The following is an 18,226-nucleotide window of genomic DNA, read 5'->3' as shown; positions in this document are numbered from 1 at the left end:
CCAAAATTTGTTTAACAAGCATGGTAATGTTTCAAATTTGAAATATTTCCTGTAAAAATTTTATGTCATAAATCAACAATCTTCCTGTCCTTGACAGAATCAAAATTTGGTCATGTTTCCATTTTAAATACATAATTACAATGTACCAATTTAAAAAAAAAAAGTAATTACTATTTTCTAGAACTGGTAACTGATAAATGTACCATAATGACTTGCAAAAAAATTCACTTTATGTATATAGGTACCAGTATCGTATTGCATATCCCTGAGCGGGTGTATGTCATAACATGGATGCTATAAAAATATAGTGCATTCTCTTTTTGCCTCTCTACAAACTAATGTTTTGTCAAAAGATATGAACAATGACTGAAAAAATAGAGCAAACATCACACTGTAAGATGAAGAACTTTTTTAAAAGAAAATATAACATAATATCATAAAAATGTTCCACTGAAAAGGTTGGTTTGGTGAGTGCAAAACCAAAGTGAAAGTAGGGAAATGGCTATTTATAGTTCAAGACTACTTTTCTGTCCAATCTTCATGGACTCACCCTATTTTCTTTTTTGCGGGAAATTATTTTTGCACATGTCCTTAGAAATGATACATAAGTGAAAGTTTTCTTGAATTAATTAACATATTTTTTAAAAAATCCTAAAGATATGCACTTCACTATAGAAGTCTATGGGAAAATTAATACAATACTGAGACCTATATAGGTTGAAATATTGGTCAAGGGCTTAGGTGACACATCTATTACACAGTCATTTCCTGTGACCTGAATTATACCAATTTCAACTTTTAAGGATGAAATTCTGAAAATGTTAGATTTTAGATAAAAAAATCAAAGCAAGTAATATATTTAACTTCAGGAATAGACTTGGTCTTTTCTTATTAAATGACCTTTAAATTTGAAGAATTTAAGGACATTTAAACTCTCAACCAGAGCTAAATCTTAAGACTCTATCAATTGTCCAATTTTAAACTACCAAAATTTCATCAGATAATTGTCTGTTCAAGGGAAGACCAACTCTATTCCTGGAATTTAAATATTTTTTGCTGTCTGTAAAATCTGTGAGAATTCTTATAAAATTTTCAAACCAAAGCAGTGAACCACCTTCAGTTGCATACACATGACTTATTGTGGACAACTGGTTAATTGGTCAATTACCTTCAAAATCCCAGAAAACTGGTTTGTCTAAACAAAAACATGACCGGACACCCCTGTTCCTTTTTCCTGTGGAAAAGCCCAAAATAGCAAGTTAATGACAGATTCTTAATTACTCTTTCACATCCATTTAATGTTCTAAAAAATCTGCATACCGGTAAATTTTATCCAAATTAGTCATGTGACATTGGGTATCAGAATATAAGGAACGAAGTAATTTTTGTGACATACACTAGACATTTAGAAAGCTCTTTTAAAATTGTATATGGCCTAAAATAAAAATTTATTTGTTTACTGCTCCCCTTTTCTATTCATTAAAGGTGCCCCTATTAAAACATATTTTTATTTTTTAATAACAACTCATTTTATTTTCTCCCCTTGGTTTAAATCAGTAGTTTTAGCAGTTTTGGTGTATGTTCATGATATAAAATTTCATTACTACCTACTTACTTACATTCTAAGCTCGGAGTACAAGGGCTTGCTCCAACTATGGTTGGGCTGCATAACTAATAGTTGGAGAAACCCCCCCCCTTATCCTCTAGATGGGCTGCATAACAAATAGTTGGAGAAACCCCCCCCCATGCTCTAGTTGAGCTGCATAACAAATAGTTGGAGAACCTCCCCCCTCATGCTCTAAGTAGGGAACATTAAAGAAACATATCATTATACTTGGCCTAATGTGTCAAATCAAAACAAAGCTTTACTACATTTTCAAGTTCAAAAGCATTCTCTTACCCAGAAATAAGAAGTAATGCTTTAGTTCAAACAGAAATTTCAACTACTCATGAACTCATTAAACAGTTCTATCATAAAGGAATTTTTTAAAAAGAAATCAGAGTCGATTTTTTTCTGTATAATTAAATTAGACTAAAGTTATACACATATATCTAATTGATTCATTGATAAAACACTTGAAATTCATCTGTTTATATCAGATTTCCTTTTAAAGCTATTTTCTATGAAAGCTCTTAACTTTAACTCTTCATATTTCCTTTCTATAAGATTTCCATTAAAAACTAGAGGTAGTTGGTGATGTCATGGAAAAGATACCCCCCCCCCCAAATCCCTCCACTATCACCTACACATACAATTCATTTCATATGTATTATCAAGTTCATCTATAACAGGAACATGATGTTCTGCATGACTGCATATTACAGCCAGTGTTCTAGAATTTAGAAATTTCCTCCTTCCCAGATGAAACTTGGATATAAAATTAATTTTTCCCATAACAGAAACCATCAATCCCATTTTGGTTTGTAAGTGACTATCATCCCAAATAAAATGCATGCAGTGTCAGATTTCAGAATTTATTGTTTTGTACCAAACCCCAAAATTGGGCATTGCCCAAAAAATGAGGAGTACAAAATATTGCATGACACAAGTATGTTGAGTAATTTTAATATCAAATTGGGTCTTGTACATGTAAACTTTCAGGCACATTTAAACCAGCCATGTAAAAGCACATCTTTCTTTTAATTTATATTTTATTTGAAAGAAAACAAACCAAATGAACCCAGTTTAAATAATTGAAGTTGTTGTACATGAGTACATTGACACATGATGATAATTCAATAACATGATTTTGTCAATATATATGCATATATCTACAGTAATAACTGTATAAATCAAACCTTATGTAGTTATATTAACAACTAAGCACATATATTAACACTGAAAATGGACTAAACCAGAAAGTGGGATTCAATAATCACAGATTTAACTATACATTCAAGACAAACAAATCCTTGTTAAAATAGTGCTACATCTAAGACTATAATTAATTTTGCCAAATTAAACTGCACAGAATCATATCATCCATCCAGATTGGGCAGGGGCTGAGGACATAACTTGTCAGAATGGGCAGGGGCTGATGACATAACTTGTCAGATTGGGCAGGGGCTGAGGACATAACTTGTCAGATTGGGCAGGGGCTGAGGACATAACTTGTCAGAATGGGCAGGGGCTGATGACATAACTTGTCAGATTGGGCAGGGGCTGATGACATAACTTGTCATATTGCCTTAGACAAGCAAAATTACCATACATGTACATTCAGACAAATACAAGTTAAATCATATTTGCCCAAATAAATAACCAAATAGTTTAAATGTAATGAGAATAGGCATGGTGTACATGTCAAAGAGACAACAACTTCATCAGGATGAAAATGGCAGCCCAAGACCACCCATTGGTCTTCAGTGATTGATGAGGAAATCCTCATACCACAGGACAGGCTTTAGTTGGCCCAAAAACATCAATATATACAGGTACAGGGAAAGAATTTCCCTTATATACTCAAATAAGATGAAAAAAAAATAAACTAAAGGTGAAAACGAAACATACAGAGGCCAGAGAAAATAAAAGTTAAATGAAACTTGCCCAAAAAAAATCAACCAAATATTTAAACTTGCATTGGGACAACTTAGTTTTTATTGCGCGCATGTAGAATTTTCAACAACTTGCCCTACAGCAAAAGAAGTGTAAAATGTTTATATTGTACACAGTAGAATGTAGGATAACATAAATATAACTGTACATTCATAACAGTTAAACTATACTTCCCCAAATAAATATGCATAAACATAAGGCATGCATAGTTTTTATGGTGGGTAAGTAGAATTTTCATCAAAAAGTCAAGATACCATAGATATAACTGTACATTCAAAACAAATCCATATATAAACAGATGGTGTCGTATTATCTTCCCCAAGGCCAAACACTCACACATAAATTTCACCAATTTGTACTCTTTTATTGAGAATTTGACTGATCTTAATGATATGTTATATATAAAATATTTATCCAGTGACTAATTTAGCTTGTCCAAATTGACCTCCAGTTGTCTTTTGCCTGGTCAACATTATTTTTAAAAAAACTGATGTATGTTTTTGCAATGTTTTTGTAATGCCTGTCCTGTGGTTTTGAAACAATGTAACAGTTGTAAATGAACAGTTACAAGTAATTTCCAATGATGAAACATGGAAATAATAATAATGTTAAAAGGAAAAAAAACTAATTTTTTTTTTTTTAAAACTGAAGATTTTTTTTTTTACAAAACCACAAAAACAAAACACAGGTTCAACCAATAACTACAATTTAACAATCAACAATTATACAAAATAATAAAAAAGAAATTCCTAAAGACAAAAGATGAGTTCACAAAACGATTGCAAGGGTAGTTGAAGTAAGGGGAGGGGGTCCAGGCCACTGCATGCTCATTTTAGCAAAACTTTTGCACAAAATTAAGTTTTCCATCAGCAAAGTGGGGTTCCAAACAACAAACCCCTTTTCCTGGATCCACTACTAGAGAGATGATCAAACCAATGGACCCTCTTCCTGGTTCCACCACTATAAGCAAGGTGGGGGGGGGGGGGTCAAATCAACAAACCCTCTTCCTGGATCCAACACTAGAAGCGAGGTGGGGGGTCAAATCAATGAACCCTCCTCCTGGATTCACCACTAGAAGCGAGGTGGGAGGGTCAAATCAACCAACCCTCTTCCTGGATCCACCACTAGAAGCGAGGTGGGGGGGGGGTCAAATCAACAAACCCTCTTCCTGGATCCAACACTAGAAGCGAGGTGGGGGGTCAAATCAATGAACCCTCCTCCTGGATTCACCACTAGAAGCGAGGTGGGAGGGTCAAATCAACCAACCCTCTTCCTGGATCCACCACTAGAAGCGAGGTGGGGGGGGGGGTCAAATCAATGAACCCTCTTCCTGGATCCACTACTTTAAGTGAGGAGGGAGGGGGGGTCAAATCAACGAAACCTCTTCCTGGATCCACCACTTTAAGTGAGGTGGGAGGGGGGGTCAAATCAACGAACCCTCTTCCTGGATCTAGCCCTATATTGGATATCAATTCCATAATATCTCATTCTAAAATGTCTCAATGATCAAAGATGCAAAATCAAATTGTGGTTGATAATGTTAAGATTTCTTAAATATTGATACCAATGGCAAGCTTACATTACCAATACTTTTTATGCATGTAATATAAAAGATATCATCAACTGTCTAATTCCCCAATTTTTTTTTTTAAGCAATATCATAAAAATATTATAAAAATATTAAAAAAATACAAAGCATGTAAATACCTGCAATTTCTGTGGCTAGTTGAGTTCTCATGGTTACAAATTAAGTAATAAACTTGCATATAGGCTATATGACCTTTAAGGTTGTATTATAAACCAGCAAAATTCAATTTTTGATAAAAAAAAAAAAGTCTTTCTAAAAATATCAACCATACATAATTTGATGGTGCCATGCTAAAAATAACTAAAAGAAAAAGACGATTGCCTAGTTCCTGATTTGTACTTAGAGAATGACTTATCGTCACTGTGAAATAAAGTTGGAATTTAACGCCCAAAAACCATGTGATTATGAAAGCCAATATTTACAAATCTTATAACACTAGTTTGTTAAGGGTATTTAAATATTTCACAAGTATCAACAATGCATTACTCAAAAGTGATGTAACCTTCAAATAAAGAGCGTACCAAAACCACAGATATTTCGTCACAAAGTTTACTTCTTACGAGGACAATATACCACCGTAATGGGTTCAACTGATAGAATCTTTTACCCTCCTTCACATTAATTTTGTCATCAAATAAAAGCAAATTTCATTTCCTTTCATAATTGTATATAGAGTGTAAACTGTGCAATAGGCCTGAAGCCATCACCCCTATCAATACTGAGCAAAAACAATCTTCATATATATATACATGTATATATCAACTGAAAACCAACAAATTTTAGGCCATTACATATATATAAACTGGCCTCACATGTTATGTATAACAAAGTATACCATTACTTTACATCATGACTTTCAAATACATGTATCAAAATTAGATCAAGGTAACATTTTATATTAATATAAAGCTTGAAACTGTTTGCTTTTTGAATTGCCAATTTTCTTTTCTTGACCATAAAAAAAAATCTATGATCTTAAAACCTTAATCTTTAACTTTTGTTTTCTTCTCAAATTAAAGTATATTTTAGGCTATTTCTTCTATCAACTATTGAAATGAAACACTTCTAATACGGTTTTGATTGCTTTAAGCCCAAGTGAAGATTTGTAGTTTATCAAAATTAAAGCAGCCATTTCATGTCATGTTATCAGTGTTTTTAATGAGGTAATCTAAAGGAATTAACAAATGTTTACCCTCAAATTTAAATTCCATTCATTGCACCATATTTACTGGGAATTCTTAAACAATATGTCATAAAGACAAATTCTCAAAGAAAAAAAAATCTAAAAATTTCAAGATATAAACTGTTAAGAAATCTATTTTGTTCATTGTGCAAAAGTTGTTACATGTACAATGTATACCATGACACTTTAAACTTCTACACAGCAGGACTATGACCTTGTTTTTGTAAATCACTTCCTGTTCCTGTTGAAATTGAATAATGAGATACCCCCTCCCCCCCCCCATTTTTTTAAAGGTGTAAATAGGTTATTTTTTAAGGCTAGCAGGGAAGCATCAAATTTAAAGATCACCTAATGTTGCATTCATTTTAAAACATTTTAAGGTCCAAAAATGAAAGAATGCTAAAATTTGATACACTTCTGCAAAGAACAAATAATGTAAATTAGCAGGAAAATTACCTGCTATACAGCAAAATTGGTGTACAGCTCATCACATCTCGGATAGCTTTAATTGTTATTTCATGACAGTGTCACTTTTTTTTCACCCCACAAGAAAATGTAAATTTAGAGTTAAACTTCCTTTACCAACATATATAACAGTATCGAGATTACAGAACATAGGGTCCATTCAAACAAAAAAAATAGCCATTTAAAATGCAAATAAGAAAGACCACCCAATTAAAGAGCAAGATAGGGAAACCATTATGAAGACCACATACTGTTATCCAATATTAAGGATATGTACCAAGGAACCAGTATACTTCCTTGTTCGTAGATAGAGAAGGACGCCACATCAAATATTGGAAAACCCAATAAATTAAATGCCACATTCCTGCACCTTTTCTTCAGCCCACACAAGGAAAAAAACTTGAAAAAGATGAATATTAGGTCTACATGTTAGTCCATATACAGGACTACACTGGGCACAATAAAAAAAACAACATACAAGCAATGTATACTATGCATGAGGTATTTCAGTCTTATGTTGAAAAAATCTTAACCAATCAAATACAGTTTTTTAAATAGAATTTTGAAAACAATCATTATTTTTTCATAATCAAGTGTTTAAAGGATGCAAGAGGTATTTCAGTCCTGTGTTGAAAAATTAACCAATTTAAGTGGATGGAATTTTTTTTTAATGGAATTTTGAAAACAATCAGTAATTTTTCATAGTTTTTGTTTCTAAAAAGAAAAAAAAGCAATTCCTTTTTTGGAATGTTTTGTATTGTGTCAAAAGCCAATTTTTGAAGGGTTAAATTTTTAAATATTTGCTGTCCAATCTGTTTTATTAACCTGCAGTGCATTCAGCATGAAACTGTCAAAAGAGACAGATAAAAAATCCCTATGCTGTGTTTTCTACATGTATGTAAAATTAACCTGAAACTTTAACAGGGACCTGCCTTAAGCCTCCAAGATCTTGCTATCCATTGAGAGGTCACTTAAGACAAAGTTTCACTGTAAATCCACTGAAGTAATTGACATACATTAAAAGGCAGTACACTTTCTATTGTTTCATTCATACTTCCTTAAATATACAATGAAATATATGACTGATATCTCTTTCCCACATATCCAAGAAAAACACTGTCAAGTTCTGTTGTTGCATAATACATGTATATCAATATATGCATTATCATGGCACTCTCTACAGACCACTTGGTAGTATAGTTATATTAAAGAGCAATTGTAAACAGCGGTATTATCAATTGGGAAGGTACATGTATTTCACCAATAAAATCTTATTGCATGAGGGTGTACCCAAAAAATTTAATTTATAGGATCATAAAGTTGAAAATACGTGTTCACATAAGAGGGGCACTACTGGCATTTGTATTGGGAGCATGCACTTACAATGTACTTGATGTCAAGACAGAAAAATTCAATTACATGTACAAGTCTATATGTAGAAAGGGAAAATTCCAAATAAATCCTAGTCTTTAATCATAATCTCATGAACATTTTGCTATGCATTCATTTATCAAAAATTTAATAGAATTCCACCTACAGTTAATTAAGCTATATGCAATGTGCAAAGATAAACGTATTAACTTTAATCAATGATGTCAAAATTGCAAAAATTTTGGAAAAAAATGTTCAATGCATTAAACACATAAAAAGTCTCTAAAAAACTGTCTAAACTGAACCCTGAAAAGTAAAGAAAATCTGTCTAGCCCAAACACCTTCTAGTCCCTTTATATAAATTTCAGTGTATTTTGAACCTTGGTAAACTGAACAAATTTCAAAGTTCAAAAAAGTTTTGGTTTGAATAGGATTCACTATACATGCAGTTTACTCATTTGCTTTAAATCTCTATAGATTTAAAACTAAGTTTCAAATACAAGCATTATAAACATTAAGTTGTTTCTCTAACCAACTCATTAAGATAACATATATAATGTCAGATAATATTTATATATCTGGAGGACTGTAGTAAGCTATATACAAATGTATATTAAATCATAATTTCCTTGCAAATATTTTCTAATTAAATACCTAAAAAATACTAATACTGTAGAATGCGATCAAGGTTACCATCAAAAACTTTTTCTTAAATGCACAACTGTGTTAAAACTTTACCAGCAAATCTAAAGACCACATAACTTGATAAAATGATGTAATAACACAACAGTTAATCATAACCTCCAACATAATCATTTAAAATATAAATTGGGAAATCATTTATCTCATTTGAAATCCTTTTGATTCATTTCATGACTAACTGGGAATCTTGAACTATAGAAACCGTAAAAAAAACTTTGAGTAAAGACCCCACTCCCCATCCCAAACAGTAACAATAGTAAAAATGTAAACTAAGACCATAAACAAGAAGTTGTAATCACTCCAGGAAACTGAATCACACAATATGACATTTCTATATAAAGCTAGATTTCAAAATATGAAGTGGCTGTGATAAATACTTGCAAGAGAAAATTGTAAGGAAAAAGCTGTGGATGAACAAACAAACATTATATACCTCCTGCAAAGCATTGGGGTATAACATTGTTTTCTCCTGAGATACTTTCTGGGTTACAATATCACTGTCACTGTAAGCACACCTAGAGTACTCTAAAGAATTCTAATAAAGTTACAAAATGATGTACCCAGTACAATACATTTGATTGCTTACCCTTAAACAAACCCACCATAGTGTTTAAAATTCAATTATATATCAAAGGGTCAATATATTATGGTTTAATCATGTAGATATTTACGAACAGGGATAACCACATCCTTAAACTGTATATAACTCCAATCCAATCAAAAGGATAATCCAGTAATAGATTTATTAACGGTCAGACACACGGCCCTACCTCTGTCACCTATACTGATTTTCGTGGGTGTTTAAATAATACCTATAACCACAGGGATATACAATGGTAAACAAACTCACTAGGAAAGGTCGATATACTAAGAACTGTAAATTTTCAGGTAATCATGGACTGTGGTTAAATGTATAGTGCTTAGTTAATATATAACTAAAATATAAAAATTGATGTACATGTACTAAGAACGGTCAATTTTCAAAAAATTGTGGACTGTGGATACAGGAATTATGTTTTAAGCCCTAATAATTCCATTGATGTATAATCTTAAACATACATGTACATGTACTGGTAACATGAAAAACTATCCTACTAAGAACAGAAGATTTTCTGGTAATCATGGACTAGGGAAATATACCTGTTTAAAGCCCTTATTTCTACTGATATAAATGTACAATTAACACAAATGAAATGTTAACCTACTAATAAGAACTGTACATTTTTTTACACTTCACCCCATAATATTTTTTGCCTTGCTTTGCACAGTATTAAATTCAATTAACGCCACACCTAAACTCAAATCCTGGATCCACCCCTGCGGTAAGTATGATACTTTCAATTTATCCCAGTCTTGTTATACATATTTAATCCCACTACCCTAGATATACTATTTTCAGAAAATCAAACACTAAGAATGAAAGCTGGGTATTGGATAAACCTGATATGATAAGCCGACAGCAACGAGACATACCTCAGTTGTTACAATCCAGTTAAGCTTGATTGAATAGAACAAATCATTAATGTACTTTACAGAAGTACTTAATTTCAAATACCCAGAATCTGAAAGTGACATCTACAGAAAAGCAAGAGTTATCAAAATTACTTTAATCAAAGTCTGAAAGGATTGGGAAATTTCTGCTCCGTCAGTCTGAAAGGATTGGGAAATTTCTGCTCCGTCAGTCTGAAAGGATTGGGAAATTTCTGCTCTGTCAATAAACCAGAAACAGATTCTAAAGTTTGCTACAATAAAAAAAAATGCTAGAATTTACGGCAATAACCCAGCAACAAATTCTAAAGTTTACTACAGTAAAAAAAGTATATAACAAATTGATAGTCTAGTTAATCTTCAATAAAACAAGGGAGATTAAATGGCAATCTAGACTTCTTGATAAAATGAAACCAGACATTAAGTATCTTTGCTACAGATAAGTGCACTTGGGTCAACAAATACATGTACATGTACAGGTGATCTGTGAAACTTTACTCTTAATTCATGGCTGGGTGTAGTGAAACCTAAACTTTAATAGATGGTGTGAACAAAACAGATGCATAAATTTAATAGGGTGGATTATAACTAACTTGGTACTACATGTATTTAGATTTATTACACATTAGTATTTAATCGATTTTTGGTTTTTGATTGAAAAAAAAATTAAGTAATATCATTAACTTTACCCAATCCTTCTAATCGTAAAAAGTAGAAAAAATAGTTTTTTTTATATTAAATAACAAAAGCACATCACATACTTGGGTATTGATGACAATAATGAGAAATATAGGTTGGACATTAAGTTAAAGGTACATTTTTGTATTATGATGCAAAATTTTTCTGAAAACAAAGCATGCTTTATTTCAGATTTATGTAGAATGGGTATGCAGATATTTATGGTAAATTTAAAGTTTTTCTCTGAACTTGTGCATGCATCAGTCGGTAGAGTTGGTTTTTTTAAAACATCACTAAGGTATCCTTGAGTTAGTATGCACTTTAAGAGGCAAAGCCATAGTAAGCAAAAAGAGGTTTAATATTAATTTAAGGAAGAAGAAATTTTATCAACTTCAAAGATACTTTCTTAATATTTTCTTCTACAAATACATGTAAATGCAGTTTGATTTATTACCATATCATTCCATACATGTTTATTTATGCGTAGTTTCAAATAAGAAGTCGGTAACTACGTTTTAAAATTATTTATTTTCAAATTGTATTATAACTTTTTCATATCAATTCTATAATGACTCGTTGACAAATTAGTAAGTTTTAATTAAATCTAATTTAATTTTCTTTTTCAACCTTTTGAAAAAATATTTTCTTTCCACTTTCTTTTCTACACCTTTAATACACAGGCAATGTTATTTCACATGATTTTCACACGAATTTCACATGATTTTCATCTGAATTGAGCAAATAAACTAAGTGACAGAGTTCAGGTGAAATTCGGGTGAATGGAGCATTCATGTGAAATTCACATGAAATGTTCACATGAAATTCGTGTTAGTGAATTTCACATGAAAATCATGTTGATTTCATGTGAATTTCACATGAATTTCATGTGAAGCTCGATTAACATGAATTTCACGTGAAAAATATTTGCCTGTGTATCAGTTGATCTATCTTCAGTTCATTTATGTACTTGTCAAATCTATGTCACCAAACGGAGTCACACAGGGGTTGAGTCAGTATTTCTTCCCTTGGTCCATTTCAAAATACTTGTTTGTTTTATGGACCTTTCACACTAAGAATTCAAATTAATAGTTTAGAAAAATACTCCACATCATTTTTCTGGACTGCATATGGATACAGAATAGTTTACAGAGAATATTTATGACTTTTACTTAGGCCATAATAGAAAACTTCCTCAGAAAAATATTTTCATACGGTTTTGTTAAAAGTTTGGTGAGGGGCGAATTTCATTTTATTTTTTTCATCAATTTTCGTGAAAATGCTGTTATTATGAAAGAAATTTACCTGAATTAGGCAAAAATCAACAACAAAATTGGGTGGAGGGTGAAAAATCAGACTGGCAGGAAATGACAATCTAGGATATTTTTTATTCAGGCCTTAGTAAAATATTAATACAGAGAGAATTAATGTAGCCAACCTAATAAAGTCTCCTGCTTCTGAGGGTTTTCAGTAAACTTTTAAATAAATGGAAGTAGTCTTTTTATTTTTTTAACAAACTTATATCTTTAAGTGCATTAATATACTTAAAGAAAATCTCTAGAACAGTAAACAAGGAGTTCAATATTTAAGGCCTAATTAAAAAAAATTGACACAAGCTTTAAAACAGGAAGGGTCAATAAAAATTTCAAATACTTTGGCATGACCAACTACAGCATCCTGAGGGTTTAAAATAGGACATGCATCAGAATTCCCATTTCTCATTTCCTTGTGAAAAGTGAAAGGTTACATTTGTAAATATTTTGCATGTTGAAGTCTGCTGTGTGAAAATCAATTTTAAAGGCAAATGTTCCTGTTGATAGTAAAAACAAGTTCTATCTTTTAAAAAAAAAGATAGCCAATGCATTAAAATTTTACTTAAAGTTTCTACATTTCTTCAAGGAGTTATAGAAAATATTTATAAATCCTTGATTTCTTTCAAGAAAATAACACATGGCATGCAATTTCAAATTTTCGATACAGTTTTTTCTAACACAAATTCAAATTTTCGATACAGTTTTTATGAATGCCACTAAGTTATCAGTATTTTGCCAATCGGGAGACAGAATTGCTATCAGGTGACTTGCGTTTCCATAAAAGAGCATCCTTTAGGTCAAAGGGTAAAAAGCGAAACTATATCGACTGCATTGGAAAAATTCTAAAATATTAAAGCACTGAGCCCAATAAATTTGCAGATACATGTACAAGTATACTTCTTAAATGTCCATTTATCTTGATTTAAGGAGAGTAAGGTTCACGATAACTTACAAAAACAGGGAGAAGTGGGTATGGGCAGGGGCAGGGGCAGGTCCATGTGACGGTGTAATGGGCGTATCCCCTCCCTCTTTTTCAAAAAAAAAATAAAAAATTGTAATCTGCTATATATTGTATTTAATGTGGCAATTTATCATATTCATTCAACAAACATGTCATAATCTGATTTCCTTTTACAATGATCCTTGTTATTACGTCTCTCCTTCATAAAATCCTGGGCCCATTAATGAGGTTAATGAGATTTAAGAGCTTTAACTTAAGACTCACACTTCAAACCTGCACTGTCAGTCAGCAAGACCTTTCTACAAAGCTATTTTGGAACTTTTAATTGTCTTTTTTTCTTTTTTTCTTTTTTTTCTCAATGTACAGTCAATGTACAATGTACAAACGTAGTATACATGTATATAAGACTTAATTAAATATTGTTCGGAATTAAGATGCATGCAATCTGTCATAACAAATAGAAGATAAGCTTTATACAATGCCTATTGATAATTCAGATTCTATTGTCATTTTAGAATAAAATGTACTTTAAATGTTTGCAATACTGTAACAAAAATAAGTATATCATTTAAATTTAAGTCTTTAATCATCATGATTACAACCCCATTGCATTTTACACAAAACATTTCAGTAATTTCAATTTCCAATATGAAACAGTGGTACATGTACATGTATGTAAACATCAATATTGTACGTGTCATTACATGTAAGAAAATAAAAGATTGAGAATATCCATCATACAAGGAAAGGGTAAGGGTACAGCTACAATGATATCAGCATACCAGAACTTAAGTTAACTTTTTAATGAGCACGTTGATGAAAATTCCACTGGCTTAAATAAAAAAAAAACAAGGTTATCCTTAAAATAATGAATGTTAAAAACATAAAACTTTGTTGCCCTTCGTTTAGCACATGTAAGAAGTAACTTATCTCATTTGGGATATTAATATAAGCAATTTTTTTAACGAATTAGAAAACTTCCATCAGTTGAAACAGCCATATTTTGCAGGTAATTTAAGGCAAACAGTATCGCTGGTATTTAGCTTGCCCAAATGTAAATAGTACTTATTTAAATTACAGTGTTAGAAACTTAATTTTGGTCAATATAGACTCGTCACAATTTTATGTAGACTGCACTTTAGATTTCAAAGTAAACTGAGCCAATTTCATCATGGACCTGTTTGAATTACATAGACTCTGTCCATATGTCTACTGCTAATTTCTATCACTTATTTAAATTATATGCTGATGCATTTGTTGTGGTTCACCATATATCCTTTTTACACATTATCCTGAGCAACAAGACAAAGTCAGGCTCTGTATGTACATGTACTTATAACAAAGTCATCAATACATGTATATCTTAAACTTTTATATGTTATACAACTGCTACATGTAAGTACATGTAATCAATGTCCTGTTTGAAGTCAACATTGATAAACCGACACATACACTTGAACATTTGATAAAGTAATGACTTTGGCTTCTTGTTTATAAATATGTAAGTTAAGAACAAGTCAAGTGTCTGTGTCATCATAAATGTGTACATGTACAGTAAAGAGATGTCTCTTATCATAAAAATAAGTAAAGTGTTTAGTGAAAGAGAATTTCATTCAGGGTCTCAGTGATTGAATACCTGTTAACCCTCCCACAATAGGGGGAGACTCCCACAAAATCAATGAGCAATTTAGTACATTGTACACGTATCTTCTACATATAAATTTAAAATTGGTTAAAATGACTATTATTTTCTTGTGGAAATACTAAAAAAATGAATGTTTACATACAAAATGCTTAAATACATAAAAATGATAAAAATCTCCCACAAGACATAGTATCAATGGAGGAGAATCTCCCACATGAACTGTTCCAAAGGTTTACAGGTATGAAAATGTTATTTTATTTCATTTCACCTAGTCTTTCGTTAGGGGATGGCATAGGATTTCAGGGGTCGTCAAGATTCATTTTCCAAAACCAGCCATAATTATGTATAGTGCGTCTGAAGCTTGTAAGCGTACTTGGAAAATTACGTGTAAATTACATGTACATATGATAACATATGTACCAGCTACAAAATTTTAGAAATAATACTTCAATGTGAATAAACTCCTAAGAGGAGACAGATTGGAATGAATAATTACACATTTTATCATATAGACATATAAAGCAACTTAATATCAAAAATAAAAATATGTAGCCTTTTTTGGGGTTTATCACATTTTACAGAATTTGGATGATTCTTACAAAGACTGTATTTAATAACAAAAATAAAAATCAGAAGCCTTTTCTGGGGAGTATTACATATACTATAGAATTTGCATGATTCTTACAAAGACTGTTACTTAAAAACATATTTTTGTATATGTAGACAGAAGATGAATATTACAGACAATATTTAATTTGGAAATGGTGACTTCGGTATACAGGGTGGAGACAGTACTCCAACTCCACCAGAGCCTAATCTAGAGGGAGAAATGAACAAAAACTTCTTATTTGTGCTCACTTCTCCCATTTGTTGAGGACAGGGAGAATTTTTTGTAATGGATTACATAGACAATTGTATTTTATTTTTAAACAGAATTTACTTTAACTTCTCCTTGTCATCTACGCCTAGATTAGGAGCCACTCCAAAAACTACAGTTTCTAAAGTGGATAGTGGAAAAATAAATATTTTTATTGGCAGCAATCATGTATGTGAACATAAATTTGTGTACAACATCATATTACACATTAACATGAATGTACACCATTTTAATACTCCAGAGGCAATAACCACTCATAACATATGATTTGTACCATGGTACCAATCTACACCAGTCAATGTCTAAACGATAACAAGAACCATTGATTTCAAATGTATATTATACAGTGAACATGTAGTACTTGTATATATAAAATTTTTGTACTTAAACATACAAGTACAAGCAAATTATATCTGATTGAAAACGGAGGAGCAGGAAAAATGTCCATGATTCGTCATTGAGATAAACGTGTATGTCAATCCCACCATTACAGCCAGACCAAAATCATAAAGCTAACTCCTGATAGGTACAAATATAATATGTAGCTCCCCCTAATCTTGGTATTCTAAACTTATGTTGTATAAAAATTGTGAAACCCCAAAATAAAAACTGAAAACTGTGAATGTACCACAAATTCAACTAAGTAAAGACTAGGGAAAGACAGATAATTTAAAGTGACTACTAAACCAGATGTCAAAGTAATATGTATGTGTGCCTAGAAAAAACAAGAGTTACATATTTACATGTACATGTAGGTTTCCATAAGTTCAAGCAAAACAATAAAGGATAGACATTTGTTGAGATAGATCATTATCTTACCCTTTGGGGAGTGACCTGCTGAACAGTTTTTTCCTTCTGATGAGAGACTACTTCCACTATTTTCTGACTTGTCATCTGCTTTTCTTGTGACAACATTGTCATATAATTCTTCATCATTTTCTTCCGAGTCCGGAGACTCATCATTAAATGCCTGTGATCGTGTTAATATGAAATCTAGAGAAATGTTTTCATAGTTATTTCTACTCTGAATTCTTTTTCTTGGTGAATTTAAATTGGGTTCAGAATTATTTACCTCTGTACTTGGTTTCCGTTCTGGAACTCCTGGAGGTTTATCACTATTTTTCCGAATAACAGGCAAATGATTGTTGGCATTTTCTGATGTCAACCTTTTTGCACTTGTATCCACTTGTGAAGTAACTGGGTCATTTTCATTACTAATCTTTCTAAAAGATGTTGCAACTACATTTTGGTCAATGTTTGCCCCACTTTTACGTCCTTTCCGCATTTTTTCTTCGTCTGAATCTGTATCACTATTGTCCAGTAAATGCTTCTTTATAACATCCTCGTGAGGTGATTGTCTATGCTTTTTCTCAAGATTATTGATCATACAAGGGTTACCTTTATTCAATACAATATCTGAGTCAAGATCTGTTTCCCTAAAGGAAGATTTGAAGGTAGAATTTTCACCTATCACATTAACTGCACTTTTAAAAACAGGTCCACTTACACTTTTGATTGGCACAATTTCTATTCCATGTGCATCTGTTCCTCTTTCTGGTCTCCTAGGAGGCACAACTGGCCTACGATGATTTTTTGAGGTACCTGAAAATTTTCGTGGCAGAGGATCACTCTGAATGGTCACTTCATGTTTGAGTGATGAATTAATCTGATCATTACTAAGATCATTCCCTGACTCACACTCATCAAAATTTTTCTTATCACATTTTTGTGTAGTTATTAGTTCAGTTTTGGGAGGACCAGTCGACAAATTTGCCGTCAAAACAGTGTTATCTGGAAATCCATTTGAATGTTGACTTGCTTTTGGATCAGCTACATCATCAATATTACTCTCTAGGATTATGCCAGCTGATACCTTCACAGTTTCTCTAACACAGTCTTCTAGTGCATGGATTTCAGAGCTTTTTCGCTTGTTGTATTGGATGTCGCCATCATCATTATCAGCTGATAACATACCTTGTAAAAACTCCTCAATAAATTCACATTGTTTTAATTGACTTTTCAATTCATCAGATCTTTTTCTTGTAACATTATACAATTTTTGTAGAATTTCTCGAGGCCTTTTATCTGACATATCATCTTTGCATTCACTATGTAAACTTTGTAAAGCTGGAGTTTGATCAGAAGGGAATTGTTCTTTCCACTCAATATTGAACCTTTTTTGAATTTCATCCATATCGAAAACAGCTGTTACTTACGATATTGTTTACCTGTAAATTCACTTGTACCTCCAATACACATCCTTTACTTCCGGGGTAAAGACAACACACTAAACGTGTAAATTGGTCGCGTGGTTGTTATGAATATCCGATTTATAAATATTTATCTAGATATAGGGAAAACCACGGAATAAATATTAACGAATCGTTACCTTGCATTGAATC

General features: G+C 31.8%; 1 protein-coding gene across 1 annotated transcript in view; it reads right to left on the bottom strand.

The window, feature by feature from the left end:
- The window catches only part of LOC148607400 (active breakpoint cluster region-related protein-like), a 43,905-nt gene extending 25,679 nt beyond the window's left edge, over positions 1-18,226 (bottom strand). The window contains exon 1 of the mRNA XM_088546974.1: positions 16,644-18,226. Coding sequence (XP_088403100.1) covers positions 16,644-18,018 — 1,375 coding nt within the window. The 5' untranslated portion in view covers positions 18,019-18,226. The remainder of the gene's footprint in view (positions 1-16,643) is intronic.

This window comes from Perna viridis, chromosome 9 (genome assembly GCF_037379345.1).
Source record: "Perna viridis isolate PV_CMFRI_1.1 ecotype Kerala chromosome 9, ASM3737934v1, whole genome shotgun sequence".
Taxonomy (NCBI): Eukaryota; Metazoa; Mollusca; class Bivalvia; order Mytilida; family Mytilidae; genus Perna; species Perna viridis.
This window is presented reverse-complemented; position numbering and strand designations above follow the sequence as displayed.